Raw genomic sequence first — 16254 nt, forward strand, 5'->3', positions numbered from 1 at the left:
TGTTAACTTTACCATATGCTGAGTGGAAACGGCAAATAAATAAATAAATAAATAAATAAATAAATAAAAAAGACCAAAAAAAAAAGAAAAAAAGGACTTATTTTGGGGGAATTTTGTTTCCTTGATAAGAGACTACAGATTTATATCCAACAGAAGACTACCTATCCAATTCCAAAAGAGTCCCATTTTATTAAAAAAAATAGAAAAAAATGTGTGTGTAGGGAAGGATTTAATTTTAATTACCCCTAAAGTGAAAGTTTCTCGCCAGCTCCAGAAGAAGCATTTTCAGCGGCCATCAGACCTGGGTTTGAAGTGGCATTCTACAAGTGAAAGGGTCACATCTCCCAGCCAGTTTTGATTTTTAAATCTTACCTTACTTATGATGTGAGATTATGGAGTTTGGTTCTTGATTATACATTGCTTCATTATGATGAAATTCATCATAATATCTTTGTAACACTTCAACTGCTGATCTGCTGAAGGGAAAGATTACATACCACAGAATTTTATTACAGATAACTATAATTTTGTTTGTGAAATATCACAAAAGCAGGATTTCACAATAAAACAAAACTATTTTGATTCAACTGGCGAATTACCATCTTTATGCATGCCTCAGTGTTTCATGCACCCTCATTGTTTCCTAACCATTTTTTTAATCAAAGTCTAGGGATTTATAGCATAATCATTTTTGAATATCATGTCATATGGCTGCTAGCACCCAAAAGTGACAATGTGCAGCATACTAGGTTAACATAATTCGAGATACCTCTATTAAAATCAATAGCTTTGTGCAAATATGCACCAGTAATTTAATTACAGAATCCCTGAAAGCATCAGACATCGAATGAAACTTAGGTTAATCATTTTAGTAAGTCTTTGCATTGAAGTAATCTTTTTAAGTAATGATCAACAGGCAGTGCAAGAGTTTTGTGTATTTAAGGAGGAATAATTACTTGGCTAAATACGAATTTAGAGATTAAATATTAAGCATTGCTTAGTGTATCTGTTTTATTTCTCCTGGTCTCCATTATAACTATCCATCACTATAAATAATATGGTTTTGTTTGTAGCTTTACCTTTCAGCATTTGCAGTGTGTAGTGCGAATTTTTTCTTTGTAAAGTAACCTTATTTATCAAGCAGGGAATTACAAAGTGACAATAAGCTTGTGTCAGTTTCTTATTGAGCTCTCTCAGGTAATAGCTTCATCCTGAGCAAATCACTTCTTCATTAAAAAGGATGTAATCCTGATAAAGTGGTACCTGCATTTCATTCTCTTGAATTTGGTATTTGAAGCATAGTAGAGACAGGAACTGCATCAAAATGCTGTGAGTATGAAATGGATTAAGGCACTAAAAATGCAGAAATACCTTCAAATGCAGATTTCTCCTGTGTCCAGTCTTGCTATACTTGTAAATACTTTTTGAATTTGAATTTTGCTGTCCATTTAAGACTTCTGGTATCTGATGAGATGTTTTCCTTTGATGTCTTATACCGAGAGATTATTCTTTGTCAGATATGTCTCTTTCCTCTCCTGATTTTGTTTTACCTTTGAAATGATTTACAAATAGTGTTGCATTTATGTGAGGCAAAAGTGATATTGCATTGTTACTGTGCAGTTACTCTTCATCATTAAGAAATCATTAAGAAATCATCATTTTTTCTTTGTTTGTTTGTTTAGGGAAGCACTATCTAACAGTTAATAATCATTGTGTTTCTGATTGAGAGGGTATCCAAATCTACCCCTTCTAAAAAGAGGATCAGGAGTGTTCTTTTAGGATGGAGTGTTATGTTTCTGTTAAATTAAACAGAAGAAAAGCCAGTGTACAAATACTGATAACGAAAGAAACCTTATTTTCCTGTTTATTTTGAAAGCGTATATATGTCTTCTCAATGTTTTCTCCTCTTGCATTCTGTATTGTTTGCGTACTGATAAATAGCACTTCTGAATCTACTAAAAGGTGTGTCTCTTTGGCTTTTACACCCCTGAACTCCGTAACTTCTCATGTCCCCAGCTGCTGTCATTAGGCAAGAAGGAAGGAATGCTCCTTCTCCATTTGGTACCATTTATTTTATAAATTACCAGCTTGCCAGCTCTGACTCCCATACAGGATTCAAGGGTTATGTCCCAGCTGTAGGTATGTGTTCACTATAGCAAGTGTTTTGTTTTAATGCAATAGGTTAGAGATGTTCTGTTTGCAACAAGACCATCAGGTCAGAAGAAGGAGCTGTATAACCAATTAGGATTTAGGGTTTGAGCCAACAGCCATTCTGCGGTGCTGGGTAATGCCCAACTTTAAGGCAGAGAAATCAGTAATTCCACAGGCTCCTTAATGAAAGGTTAATCACCTATGGAAGCCACAGATAATTAGAATTCTGCTCTGAGAGCTGAGATGGACAAAAAGGAAGACTAAAGTGAATCTTTAGGTCCCATTTCTCTCCTGACTTGATGCTTCATGCTGTATGTAGCAGAGACACATCTGCTTCTGCTCTCTCTGTTCAAGTTAAAACTGTGTAGGGTGCCTTTTTTTACAAAACAGTTGTCACTGGCATTACTCTAAATCCAGTTGTTAGAGCTCTTTTCTGATGTGTGAGAGCCAGATTCAGCTCCCTTCCATGTGCTCAGTGCAATCCTATAAAAACAGTAAATCTGAAGAAATATGTCTGCCCAGATGGACTCGTTCAGAACTGGATGCTTTGTGGATAAATCTTTATTTGATAAAATCTGGCGGTACGTGTGATAACTTCAGTGAGGGCAAAATATGTGTTGTTGATTTATTTTTGGTTAAACGCTAGCTGCACTTGGAGAATTGGTATTTACACTCCTCATTTAGGAATGTGGTGGTTACTGCTCAAAGTGATGTAGCCTGCAGAGACGTCTTTGTGAAATCAAAACCTATCACCATTAGAAACCACTCCTGCCCCCAGAGCAGACTCTCAGAACCAGAAGTGACCTGCAGCCTCTGAGGAAAAAAATGAAACTTTGGGCAGTCATTACTGTATAGCTGGCTGTTTGCTTCTGATTGCCCTGTGCTGCAAAGTCTGAACCGTCTGGCTTTTACATCAGTTTTCTAATAAGGCTTATGATAAGAAGTGATAGCTAATATTGTGTAGGTCAGGTAACACTGACTTGCTGTGGGATTAACTCTCTTTTAATCCAATTTGGTGAATACTTTGCAGTCCTTAACATAGCAGAAGATCCTACATTTCCTTTTGATTTCTGGCGTAGCTGCACAGTGTCGTCAAGGCAACCTGCTCCAGTGTTTTCTTTCTTAGAGTAAACTGTCTCAACACATTGCCAGCCTCACATCAGTCCTTGTAATACATGAGGTCAGATACTTCACCAGTATGCACAAAGGCACAAAGCTATTACTTTGGTATTGGCTATCATGTCATCGTAGTGAGTAACTGTGCTCAGGGGAGGATGTGTATATTAAAGCTTTTAAGGTTAAAATAATTCTATAGCATTTGTGTCCCATTGTGATGCCTTGAGGATGCGAGGAACTACTTTGTTCAGACAATTGTATGTGTAATGTGAAAGAAAGTAATAGAGCCTTATTGCTAATTAATCTGTATATAGGGAGCATGCCGTAGTTCATAGAGTGAAGTTGTCTTGCATTTTGTGCTGTAAGAAGCATCATAAAGTATAGCTTTCTCATAGTGGTAGAATTTGGGCTAGCTTTGCATCTCCTTATTTCTTTCTTTTCCATTCAGCGCAGCTTTTACTCACACAGCTGTTCCCAATCCCATGAACTTCTGACTAGAGATGCTGACCTCTGGTGCCTTGTACCTTGAAACCATTGTAGTGTACCCTTAGGCTTGCAAAAAGCCATCATTCTGCGAGACTTTCCTGGGACCCTCTCACATGCAGCATCTTTTTAAGAAGCAAACAAACAATCCTACACCAGAAAATGAAACAAAAACTCTTTCTTCTTCAAATTAGCTGCTGGTAACCAGATTTGCTGCTTCTGCTGCTCAGTAGCACTTACAAAAGCAAAGGAAATTCAGGAGTTCAGCTGTAGGTATTTGTTGTCCAGCTGTAGGTATTAGTGGTGTTACCAACTATTGCACACAACCACGAACATGAGCTCTGTGAGGTACAAATTCTTCCATGCTTTCTGAAGCTGAAATTAACAGTTTTGGTCTGATTTTTTTAGAGATGTAACTTGAATCAGAAGATTTTGTATCCATTTTACTTAGAGGATACTACTCCATCCTGCAATTTGCCAGCTTCTTAGTTATTTTTTAAGTAATTGGGGTCTGCTTTTCCTTTTTTAATTTCAGTCATTTCAGTGTTTCATTTTTATAGCTTGGCTTCATGAACAGTTCATAACAGAGGAGGGTCGGGTTAGCTCAGGCGCTGGAAATAGTGAAGAGAATCCCTTGATACTGGCTTTGCAGCTAAAGAAAATGTAGATGGAATGGTGTTCAGACATAAAATGTATAGTTAGTAATATAAAATGTAAAGAACATAATCAACCCAAGGGCTGACCTAAACTTTCCATTGCTATTCATGGGCTTCTGTAAAAAAAAATAAAAATAAAAAAAATAAAAAAAATGTTTCTACTATTTAATTTTGAAGCTAGAGATTGTAACAGCTCTAATGGGATCAGGCTGCTCTTCATGATCTGATTAATGTGTCTACTAATCTCTCACATAACTAATACATACAAATTCTATAGTGGTTATTTGCATCATATTTATTTTGCATGAGAACTGTTGTTGTGAGAAAGATCTGCCCTGAGTTTTAGTTCACAAGCTGATGCTTGCCTACTGCTGGAATGCATGCATAAATGAATTCTCTTGAATGTAGCAGTGGGTACTTGATCAAAATTATGATCAAATGGGATAATTGTCATAGTTTATTCCCTAAACTTATGATTTTTACTGTTAATTTAATTTTATTCCTGTGGCATTTTATTAAATTACTTGAAAGAAGAGCCTTTTCCTCCAGGAATTCAGATCTTTATTCATCTGCTCCAATTTGTATGCGACAAAATTGGGATGTATGGCATTTGGTGGAGGTCTTTCAGAATGAATAGCTTCCCTCAGGTCAGAGTGCCAGAGCACTAGGCTATAGTATTGTGTTAATTACCGTAGCTTTTCTTCTGCACAAATTTCCTCTATTTCATTTTTATTTGATTGGATCAAAAGTGTGTATCATGTGGGAAAACTAAAAGGCAGAGAAGGTAACTGTAGCTATTCGTTTGGAAATCAGTGGTATTCTTGCCAAAGTCATATTTATAGATAACTAAGCACATCAGGTTCTTTTTCTTGTTTTTTTTTTTAATTCTTGGGGATATGGTAATATGGCAAATCAGGCACACAGCACGTATAGGGTATATGTAATTGCAAAAATAAGATATGTCTAGATGTGGTTAAACAAAAATATATTTAACAATACTTGGCTTTTGGTGTAAAAGGGCATTTAAACCAAGCCACATGTTTGCAGTGATTCAGACTGATGTGGTTAAAGGAAGCTCAGAAGTTGAGTTACATTTTCCTTGCAGTGTAGGTCAGTTGCTCTAACAACTTGAGGAATAAAATAATGACATGACATGCAATAAAACCCACCTTGTTGTTCAGGACCACTGGTACTATTAATTTAGTGGGTGGTAGAGGAGGAAAGAAAGAATTGGTAAAAGTCTATTTGATCTATATAAGTGCAGGACAGCAATTGAGATGAAAAAGACAGGCAAGATGTTCTTGAGATTCACCCAACACAACTAAGTGGCGGCACTTGGTTCAATGGTTTTTGAATATGGCTACTTTCTGATTCCAGTCAGTTGTACTCCTTTCCTCACAAGACTCCTTCACATCTGAAGTCACCTTTGTACCCCTCCTTCATCTGCTTTCTGCTGTACTCCTCTCCATTCCACACATGATGTTGAAGGGCCTGACTGTAGAGATTTAGTGCGTGCTTCTGTAGATCAGGTCACATGGTAGATTCTGCAGGTAAATGATTTTAGGTTTTTATTCTGTAAGATACAAATTAGAACTCTAAGGAATTTCATATAGTGGAAAGAGTGTTTAAATTACTAATGTATCGAGTGTAAGAATCAAGGACATGATCTGCAACCAAAAAAGGCCAAGCACATTTAGTACAAGGCAATAAAGCAAATTTTCATGCTTGCACTAAGAGAAGGCAAATTTAGGAAAATATTTAGGAAAATATTTTCTAGGTGGAAGGTGGAATAACTAATATTCTGTTGTAACTTCTGGAGAAGACTGTATATCATTTACAACTACAGCTAAAGAAAAAGCGTATTTGTTGACTTAGCTTTTCACGTGTCACCAGTTTTATTTCATCAGCTCTAATTTTGAAATGCATGTTTCATGATACTTCTCAGCAGGCTAGACAATTAGTTACTGAGGAAATTAAGCAGTATAATGAATGCTGAAGAGAAGGTGGTTCAGGTAAAGACTCTTAACAAAGCTATGATCATATATTTTAACTATGTGCCTAAAGGAACATAATGAAGATGAGAAAATGAAAATTCTTCAGAGAATTTTCTTGTAATTGGACAAAACTGAAGGAGATGTAGAGGCATATAATAGCATGTAATGGGATGTTGCTATCCTCTTCTCTCTCTAATTTCTCTCCTTTTCCTATTTCTGCCTTGCTACCCTAGCTTTCTGTCCCCATCCATTGCCAAAATACACTCAGATGTGCAAAGAGAGCCCATGCTACTTGGTGTTCAGAAACAAAGACTCTGCCACCAGCTGTTGAGAGGTGGTTTGTGATGGCTGCTCTAGCAGAGGAAGGACCTGTGGTCGCTTTGACCCTGGCACACTCCATCTCCAGTCCAGCAGTGTCACAGCTGTTCTTCGACTGCCCACAGAGTGCATACCACAAAATGCAGTATCCCCACCTGCTTTGGTTGGAAAACGAACACTGAGCCTAACTGACTTTGAAACAGAATTATGATCCATGCTTTGTACGATAGTAGTTAGATTGTGCTTTTTTTCTTCTTTTTTTCTTAAGTTTTTTGAGGCCTGGGCTGTGATTTTAATATATCTGCTGCATAGTGACTGTGGAGGAAAAGAATCATAAAAGAGAAGCTTATGGTAGTAGCAAAGGCTGATCATGTACACCTCTACTGAACAAAGAGTTGCTTACTGTTGTTCAAGCATTCAAAGAGGAATCTTGGAAAGTAAACACTTTGGAGAATACTTTTGCATTCTGTATAGTGATGTAAACTAATTCCTAGCAGATGGGAGCTGGGAAGAAGCTCCCAATATAGAGAGTTTATCCTCTAATTACTTGCCAGGGGGTTTCTTGCAGATTTCTCTGAAGCACCTGGTGCTGGCCTCTGTCTGAGGCAGAACATTGTATAAGAGGGACCTGAGGTCTGGCAACTCCTGTGTTTGCACAGAGTAGCACTTCTTCATTTAGTTTGCATTGGAATGATTAGGATGCAGGTACTGAAGTTCTTCTAGCTGGTAAATGACAAGTAGTCTCAATAGTACTTCCAGATTGCAAAAACAGCTACTTCATTTTAGAAATGATCTTCTCAAATTGCTTAATACTCCTATTTTGCAATTTTTAAGGGTCTGATAATTGATGACATACACAATTAAAATTTCCATGAGTTTGTGAAATGTGCATACTGATTACATCACTGAAGTCCAGCTTTTAGCTGTCACTTTGAAAATAAATATAGTGCTGTCTTGATTTTGATAACACCAAATTACTAGTTCTCTGCAGATGACAATCTCAAAGTGTTTATCAAAGTGACATCTTTTGTTACGTAGTTCTTTTAATAGTCTAGACATGCATATCACACACTGTTCAGGCTTAAACTTTTTTTTAGTAGGTGTTTCAAATACAACACAGTAATTGGAATTGCATCCAAGTTTGTTTAGTGTCATGTAGGTACAGAAACAGATTTTATGTAAACCTCAGGCAGAGAAAGATCTGTAGTAGTTCATCTGATGAGCTAACCAGGGCAAGGAAAGGTTGCACGTAGATATGGCTGTATGATACAACATGTGACATGAGGTTTGTTGGTTTGGTTTTTTTTGGAAATTATATATTTATTTATTTCTGTTGTCAGTGACAGGGGTCTAAATCTGGTCTTTGGAAGAGTTTCTTTTCTGGGATGTATCTTGGCAAAAGGCCATCACAAATGTGTTTCTGTTTTATTGAACCTGCTCAGTTCCTCCTCTTTGAACGTGCTCTGGGTGTGCCTGGGGAAAAGAACAAGGAGGTTTCGTGGCCCAGACCCTTCCCTTTTATCCAGCAAACCCTGTACGTGCCCTTTGACTGTACGACAGGCACCTCTCCTCTTGGAACAGGATGCAGCGAGGCACGCTTTCTCCTTTAGGAGGCAGTCCCTCGGGTACAGACTGTAGCCACGTGTTGTTTATAGACGGCACAGCATGGCCCAAAATGCTTTTCCTTAAATTGCAAGGATTTAAGTCTCATCTCTGATCAATACTTCAGGTCTGCATGAGGCTATTTCTGTCTCCTGACGTGGGGAACCCCGTCGTCTTTCATTACTGCTATTTCTTCCTCCTCCACCCACTGCACAGATCCCATTCCTGCAAACTACCGTTGCAGCTGCTTTCCTCCAGCTGGTAGGTTGATAGCAGTGAGCAGTTCGCTGTGGAGCCTGCGCCAATTAGTGCTGCAACAAGTGACCAAAAAATCCTCCCCACACCACAGACAATAAATAACTCTGAGCTACAAGTTCAGACTACTGACGTATCTTCCCTGCTCAGCTCGCTTCATCATCTGCTGCTCCAGCTCCTTAGCAGCTTTTTTCAAAAGCTCTGGCTAGATCCTTCAGGCCTGTTTTGAGATAAGAAAGATGCTTTTCTGTGCATTTCGAGGCTGTGTGCAGAATGCAGTTTCTACAACAGCCCCTGGTAAATAATTTTAGCCTTCGTTTTGTGTGATGATTTCAAGACAGAGGTTGGCTCAAAGTCTTTCCTTGTATATAGACAGAATTCAGAAAGTGTTGCATGACTTTAGCTCTAAGTGAGAACAGGAGGAAATCCTTCCAGCTGCTGGTGCTGTTTACATTATGTTCATTCTCATTTCTTCGCTTGAGTAATGGAGACAGAGAAAAAAGTTAGAACAGGAGAAATACTTAGTGTGAGCAGTGTAATGCCCACTCCAGATTGCCCTGTCAAGCCTCCCTACATGGCATTTTTTTTTAAAAAAGGGTTCCTAAGAATACCTGGGAGCTAAAAGCACAAGCATGCACTCTGTGGCAAAGCAGCCTATTAACTTCACCTTCGATTTGGCATCTTCAGTCACGAGCCTCTGCAGGAGGCAGACCTGATGTGGTAAACGTGCATCTGCAAACCTGCTGTAGGTAAGGAGTTGCTTCAGGAAGTCTGTGTAGACAAAACTTTGTGTCCAACGTGAGGGGTTCCCCCTAGCAGGAGTCAACATGGGGACACACAAAGTAAATCTGCAGTCTGAAGGTGGGGGAAAGAAGGGCAAGCTGCAGAGCTTGCGGGGTGCAATTCTGTGGTGTGTGAACAGCACCAAGCTTTTGCTCCTGTACCAGGGCACCCTGAAACCAGTTTGTAGAAAGCTTAATGTGCAGGACAGAGCTAAAACCATGGACGTACTTCAGTCTGTAAGAAGAAAAGCTGTGCTGGTAGCTCAAGGATACAAAGCAGCGTTTTCAGACCCTCAGACGATCTATTTTCAGAGGGTACTAAAAATATCCAGATTTATTTGTTGCTTATTGATTAACCAAGCTTTCACTAGATGGCCCATGTGGGGAGGCAAATTTGGTCCTTTAAAATAAGTATCAGCTATTTTCTCAGACCATGTTACAGGAAAGGGAAGCGGTTGGCAGCGTATGATTTAGATGTTCCTCGCCTATGAGCAGCCTGTTCAAATCTCCCCTCTCCCTCCCAGAAGACTCATGACTGCGTTTTGTAATTGCGAGGGCAGGTTATGAAATCAGAAACCGTTCCCCTTTCCGAGCAAGGCAGTCTGTAAGAAACTAAAAGAAAGCGCAAGGTAGACATCGAGACCGGGCTGCGGTTTTCCAGCTGCCACTTCCAAGGTGCTAAGAGACCTCCGGGCAGCGCAGCGCAGGAGCCCGACGCTTGGTTCGCCGCGGCTCTTTGCTGGGAACTTGTGCAGCAGGTGCACGGTCATCCGCCGCCCTCCGGTGGTCTGCAGAGCACGGTGCAAGCTTTTTTCCTGGGCCACGCACGCGTTGCCGTGCAAAAAGGTCTCGTGGCAGTTAGATGCTAGCACACCCGCTCCGTGGAGCGCAATGTCGTTCGTGTGGTTGCTTCTGCGTTTGCAGGATATTAAACCATCTGTGTCTGTGGTGATTTCCAGCCTGCCTTTGTATAGCTGCCAACAGTAAGGACTCCGGGGGTGGTCACAACAGGATGTACCGCTGTGAAGGGATGCTTCAGAGTAGGCTGGGCAAAAACTACAGTGTTTGTCTAGCAATTTATTGACTCCCTAATTTGCAAGTCATTATAAATGTCTCCTCTGTCGCTTACAGTCTTCCATTTCTTTCACTCCTTCTAGTCTCTAGAGCACTTTAGGAGTGTTAACATCGAAGTTTCCAAGGAAAGTTGCATCTGAACACTTACTTCTGTTATTTTCTATTCTTGGTGGCATCTGATACCCTATCCATGGCATGTCACACAGTGTCATCCTGATGGATGTAGGTTTTTCCAGCTCAAGGTTGAAGCTAATAAAATGTGATGCAGCCTATTTTTTTCCTACCATCATGGACTAAATGTAAAGAGCCATGAGAATTGCAGAAGCTGCAAAATACAGCAGAGATGAATTTATTGGGGATTAAGGAGGCATTCCTATGCTGTGTGACATGGTAGCGGCTGCCAAATGTCCCCAGCCAGCTTTAGCATATATTGAGCCCTGGACAACACAACACAAGTAAAAGGGGCTTTTACTGCTCAATATACTGTTGTCTCAAAGCCTTTGCTATGGACTTTCAAGTAGTTTTTACTTCACGTAATTTTGCTTTTATCCACGCAAGTCTGTGCTAACGTTGACAGTTAAATGTTAGATTTAAACCTATTGCAAAAATCCTAAAAGGGTGAATTGCATTTTTCTGCTCCAGGGCAACTTAAATTGCAAGTTTAAATTGCTAGCAGATCAGTCGTCTAGGAGGGAATGACAGTAGTCACATAGTACTCTCTGTTCAGCCAAGCTAAAATATGTGATTAGGACAAGAAAATTACCTCAGCCACCATAGGGTTCACCAGAACTAGAGCACAAAGTTTAATTAAATTTCCCCTTCTGAGCTCAGACCATCGTGACTGGAGCAGAGGAGAACTGGGACTGCAGCTAGAGCTGGGCAGAACAGCTGCACGGCTTTGGGAGACACCAAGCAGCTGTAAAAGCCTCACAAATACTCTCATCCCCCCTGCATCTGTCCCTGTGAGCAGGGATCTTCCCTGTGCTCCTTTCTCTCTCTTTTTATTTTATTTTTTTTTTTATTGCAGCTGGGAGTAAGGGGTGCTCCGTGTGGTGTCCCAGCTCCATGGTGTAGTGACCACTACCATTCTCCTGCCAGCCTGATGGTTTCTGGTGCAGTAACGCGTGCGTGGATGCAGTAGACATACAGCCCTCCTCTCCTGTGGGAGAGGGAAAGCGACCAGAGAGAGGAAGCAGAGGCCAGTAGGTCTTGGCTTGCTGTATGGCTGGATCTGATCATGGGATGTTAGCAAAAAAGCCCAGCTTTAGCCCTTTCCCACTGTCTCCATCTCGTGATACACATTTACTGCAAATCTCAGCATAAGTTTGCGGGGCTGTGCCTTTATTTACCTACCCTCCTTGATGGTCATTTGTTTTCATCATTTTTTCCACCTACAACATGTGTACATTTAGATTAATGGCATATTCTTCTTTCCAAACTTTAAAATACCACATGGAAAAGACTTACTTAACTTGGCATGCAGGTCAACTGTCTAAGGCTTTTCAGTGCACAATAGAGTGCAAAATAGCTATAACAAGCTGCAGATATGCATGGCAATGAAAAATTTAGCACGTAATTTCCCCACCAGTAGAACAAAAGTGTGTAGTATAAGAGACGACAGAAAATTTTCTGTTTGAGAGCACAATTCCTTCTTCTTTATATTTCCCATTGATCTTCCACAAAGCACCCAAAACTATGCGAAGGGTTAGGGTAGGACCCTTTCTTCCATGTGGACAAAGACAACTTTTTCTTTGACAAGAAAGCCTACTGAAAGGCTTGAATTGAATTCTCATTGCAAAAAGGATCAAAGTATCCAGGTCAAATGCTGTGTAACCTGGTCACTGTAATGATATGATAAGGCTGTAATGATAATGCCACAGTCTCCATTCTTACCACTGAACACTGCCTACATGAAATACATGAACCTGAGCTTCTGGGTTTTATTTCTTCTTTTTTTTAATGCTTCCCATTTCTCTAGACTGCTATTCAAAATCCCACAAGCTTACTTTTCACTTTATCTCAGAAACTGTGATGATGTATCAGCTGGTAAATAACTGCTAGCTCTGTCTCTTTTTATATTTCTCAGGAAATCTTTCATTTCTAAGTAGTTATTTAAGCCTTGTGCTCATAAATTTCTGGCAAACAGTCCACAGAGATTTCATTTTTGAGACAACAGGACTGAAACGTGTAAGCTTTAACTGCCATTAAAAAAGGGTATTTGTTCGGACCAGTACCTGCTGCTCTAAAGCTAGCTGCTGGCAGAAGCTTTGCTGGAAGTTCGCCCTCTTGGTCTCATTGCATGGATGCTCCTCGGCTTTCATGCAGTTGTACCTGGTGGGAATCTGGCTGGACAGCAAGTAGTGTTCGGACTCCAGGAGTGGCCATTTCAGTTCAGGTTAAGGACCTGCCCTGCACAGGATCCCATCTCCAACACTGGCCATAAGCCATCTGGGGAAATCTTTATTTTCCCCAAACAAAACAGAAGACCCCAACCGGCCGACAACAAAAACAAAAACAAACCCTTCAAAGTAAGTTTCTGCCACCTCAGTGCTCTGAAGTGGCCAGGGTGGCTGGAAGCTAGCAGGAACTGTGGCTTGAGAGCACCAAAGGTATGTGCTGGCACAGCAGGGTGTTCCTGTGCTGGTCAGTGCCGCGGCTTGGATTGTGAACCAGCCGAGTCGTGCATTAGCACGACTGTGAGGGAGGTGGCACTGTTGTATCGTGGTCTGCGCTTGCTTTGTTCATCGGATGCCAGCTATGGACTCTCTGACATTATTCATCAGACTGAGGCATTTTGCTTTTAAGTGTCATATTCTTTCATCTGTTTTCCAAAGCAAGCATTTTGGTATAGAAAGGTTTTATTTTAGAGAGGTGATAAACAAAAAAATGATGTATCCGCAAGCAAGATTAAAAAATCGCCTCAAGAGCTGCATTGTTCAAATGCAGAGAATAGCCTGTTTCATTTTAAAATAGCCATAATTTAAGCTAGGATTTAGTGCCATAATTCACAAACACATGCCTGGATTTAGTGCCATAATTTGCAAACAGATGCCTGGAAGATACTTCTGGAGTTACTGAGACTGTTACCATGTACAATCATTTCCACGTAATCATCTTCTCAAGTTTATTGAATTTAATCCTCAAATGCAGCTGTTCTTTATGGGAAAAATATTTTTCATGCCATTATTTTATGGGAAGGCTGTTCCACAACTCCTTTAAGAAACTGAGAATACTTAAGAATAGTTTGAGTATTGCAAGGTAATGTTTGTTTTTTCTTCTCTCATCACCAGAAGCGTGCACCAGGAAAAGTTAAAAATGAATATTCATCTTTTTACTTGTCTATTACTGTGTTATGGCTGTACTGCAGTGAAATTACTTCAGATGTCATTCACAAGCAAACAGAAAGAATGGAACTCTCCTTCCTAATTCTTCATTCCTGTGAATCTGTGGAAATGAGATCATTATGAATTTTACCATGACAATGCACATACTACTGTTCTGTATATTATTGAAATAAAAGGGTTTGTTAAGTCTATTAATGCTTGCTTTTTTTGGCAGAAAGCCAGAATGGCCTAATCAGTTTCATGTAAAATTTCACTAATCTGATTTTGTATCTCATTTTTATTTTTTATTTTTTAATTGTAGTGGGAGAAACTACAGATGACGACAAGTGAGAGGAGGAAAATAGTTTGTTCAGTCACATTCCACGTAATTGCAATTACCTGTGTTGTTTGGTCATTGTATGTTTTAATTGATAGAACCGCTGAGGAAATTAAACAAGGCAATGATAATGGTAAGTGTCTTTTATCTTCTTCAGTCTTGTTGATAATGAACGCAGTGGGTGGATTTGAAGTGCAGCCAGGTAACTAGTCACATTCAGTTCTCAAGTTAACACCTCACTGATATATGGCTACATCAAATACTTTAATAGAGAAGTAACGAACACATCTGTGTTAAAAGCTTGTTGTATGCCCCTGCAGAGAGATCTCTGCTAAGTGCAACCATTACAACAGCTTAACTAGCCTGCTGGTTCTTCTTAGGTTAATCTCCCATTATTGAGGTATTTCTAAGGCTTAGGAAAAAAAGATGAGCCAAAATCAAAGCCCAGTGCAAGTTCAGTTCACAAAATATCAATTTATTTATATTATCCACTTGAACCTCTGTATCCCGTAAAACGGGATAGAGCCCTTTCATTGACAAGCTTCCTATTAAGAAATTCCAAGAGACCATGTTTCAGTTGTATCTGTAAGTATTCACAGAGCAGAAACAAAGTGCTTCTTTTATTAGCCTTAGCTTATAGACACTTTTTATCTTCAATTCTGAAATTCGGAACTCAGAACGCTGCCCCAAACATTGTCCCAAAATATTCAGTTACATGGATAAATCTGAATATTTCAAGAGGGAAAAAAAAAAAAAAAGCTACCTGATTTAATTTCTCAGAAGCATTTACTTCAGGGCCTGTCAGAGTCTAACTGGAGTGATGATGCTAGCCTGTACTTTTCTTTCTCTAGTTAGATGAAATGTGCCAGCTGAGGTAGAGAGCACAGCCTTTCACCTGAGCAGGAATACCTTACCTTTGTGAAGACATGTTCCCAGTTACCTTCCAGGGAAGATTCTCATCCAGTGCTTCCCCTGCTAGTGCTAATCAAAAACTGTTCTGCCTGTCACATTCAGATGTACTCCTTGACCTAAAGTTTGATCACATGGAAGTCATGTTCTAATATTTGCATACAAAACGTGAGAATTTAAAATCAAGATTTATCACGTATTTGGAAAGGAAATCCACTGGCTAGATAATTTACACTTAAAAATGCATACTAGAAATAAGTAGGTTTCATTTTGGAATATACTTACTATGTGTGGAAACTATATTGCAAGCTGATCTACTGTTTTCCATTTCGAGTCCGCATTTGGTTTGAGTTAAATCTCAGTCTATTTGGTCTTAAATTCAAGTCTTAGATATGATTATCATAAGGAGGTTGATAAGAAGCTTTTCTTTTTGATCTGGATTGACTTTAGGAATTAGACAGTAGAGGGACAAACGGCTCTAGCTTTGTGCTGTATTCTCTAGTTAACACAGAAAACAAAACAGGCAGAGCTTTGTGCTTTGCTAGTTAGATAAATATTTGATGATACTCCTGATGCTTGTGTTTCTTGCCTGTGTGAGGCAAAGCCTCACTAAGCCTCACTAAGTCACAGATGAATGTATAATACGAAGTCCCGTTTTGCCTTTTTTCTAAATGGGTAGCCCTGCTTTGCATCTCCAAGACAAAACAAAAAATCCCCCAACACCCTGAGGACAGGACTAGGAATGGCTTTGAAGTTCTACTTAGGAGTACAACATAAACCACCCTATTCATTAAAAAGGAGAAAGGTACGGGCTGTGGATTAGCTGAATTTACACAACAAAACAGCTAGCATTAATATGTGCTGTTACATAGAATGTATAAGGATCATGTTAATTAATCCTGGTAGGCTCAAAAAGTATTTATGACTTTTATGTAATTCAGCGTTCACCAAATATTCTGGATAATTCTCCACACTAAAAAATCAACAAAGATGCCTGAGAGCTACTTAGAGCTTTTGCAATAATTAGTATTCTTTTGGCCTCTATTTGATTTTTTAATTAAAAGCCCAGTTCCTACCTTGTTTAACAATAATGGAGATAACCAGATCCATGAGCCTCACAGCTGGCTACAAGTAAAGACTTGCTGTTGAAGATTCTGGGTTACCAGATCTAGGGTTGAATACTGCACCTGAAAGGCACCTTGAATACTGCACTCTGTGAGCAAAAGATTATTCAGAAACCCTCTATGTATGACC

General features: G+C 39.5%; 1 protein-coding gene across 31 annotated transcripts in view; it reads left to right on the plus strand.

The window, feature by feature from the left end:
* Positions 1 to 16254, plus strand: part of MARCHF1 (membrane associated ring-CH-type finger 1) — a 239566-nt gene that overhangs the window by 213898 nt on the left and 9414 nt on the right. For all 31 annotated transcript variants that reach the window (XM_083834624.1, XM_083834621.1, XM_083834617.1 and 28 more), the window contains one exon: positions 14077 to 14224. In XM_083834624.1, the coding sequence (XP_083690750.1) occupies positions 14077 to 14224 (148 nt within the window). The remainder of the gene's footprint in view (positions 1 to 14076; positions 14225 to 16254) is intronic.

This window comes from Anser anser (genome assembly GCF_964211835.1).
Source record: "Anser anser genome assembly, chromosome: 4".
NCBI lineage: Eukaryota > Metazoa > Chordata > Aves > Anseriformes > Anatidae > Anser > Anser anser.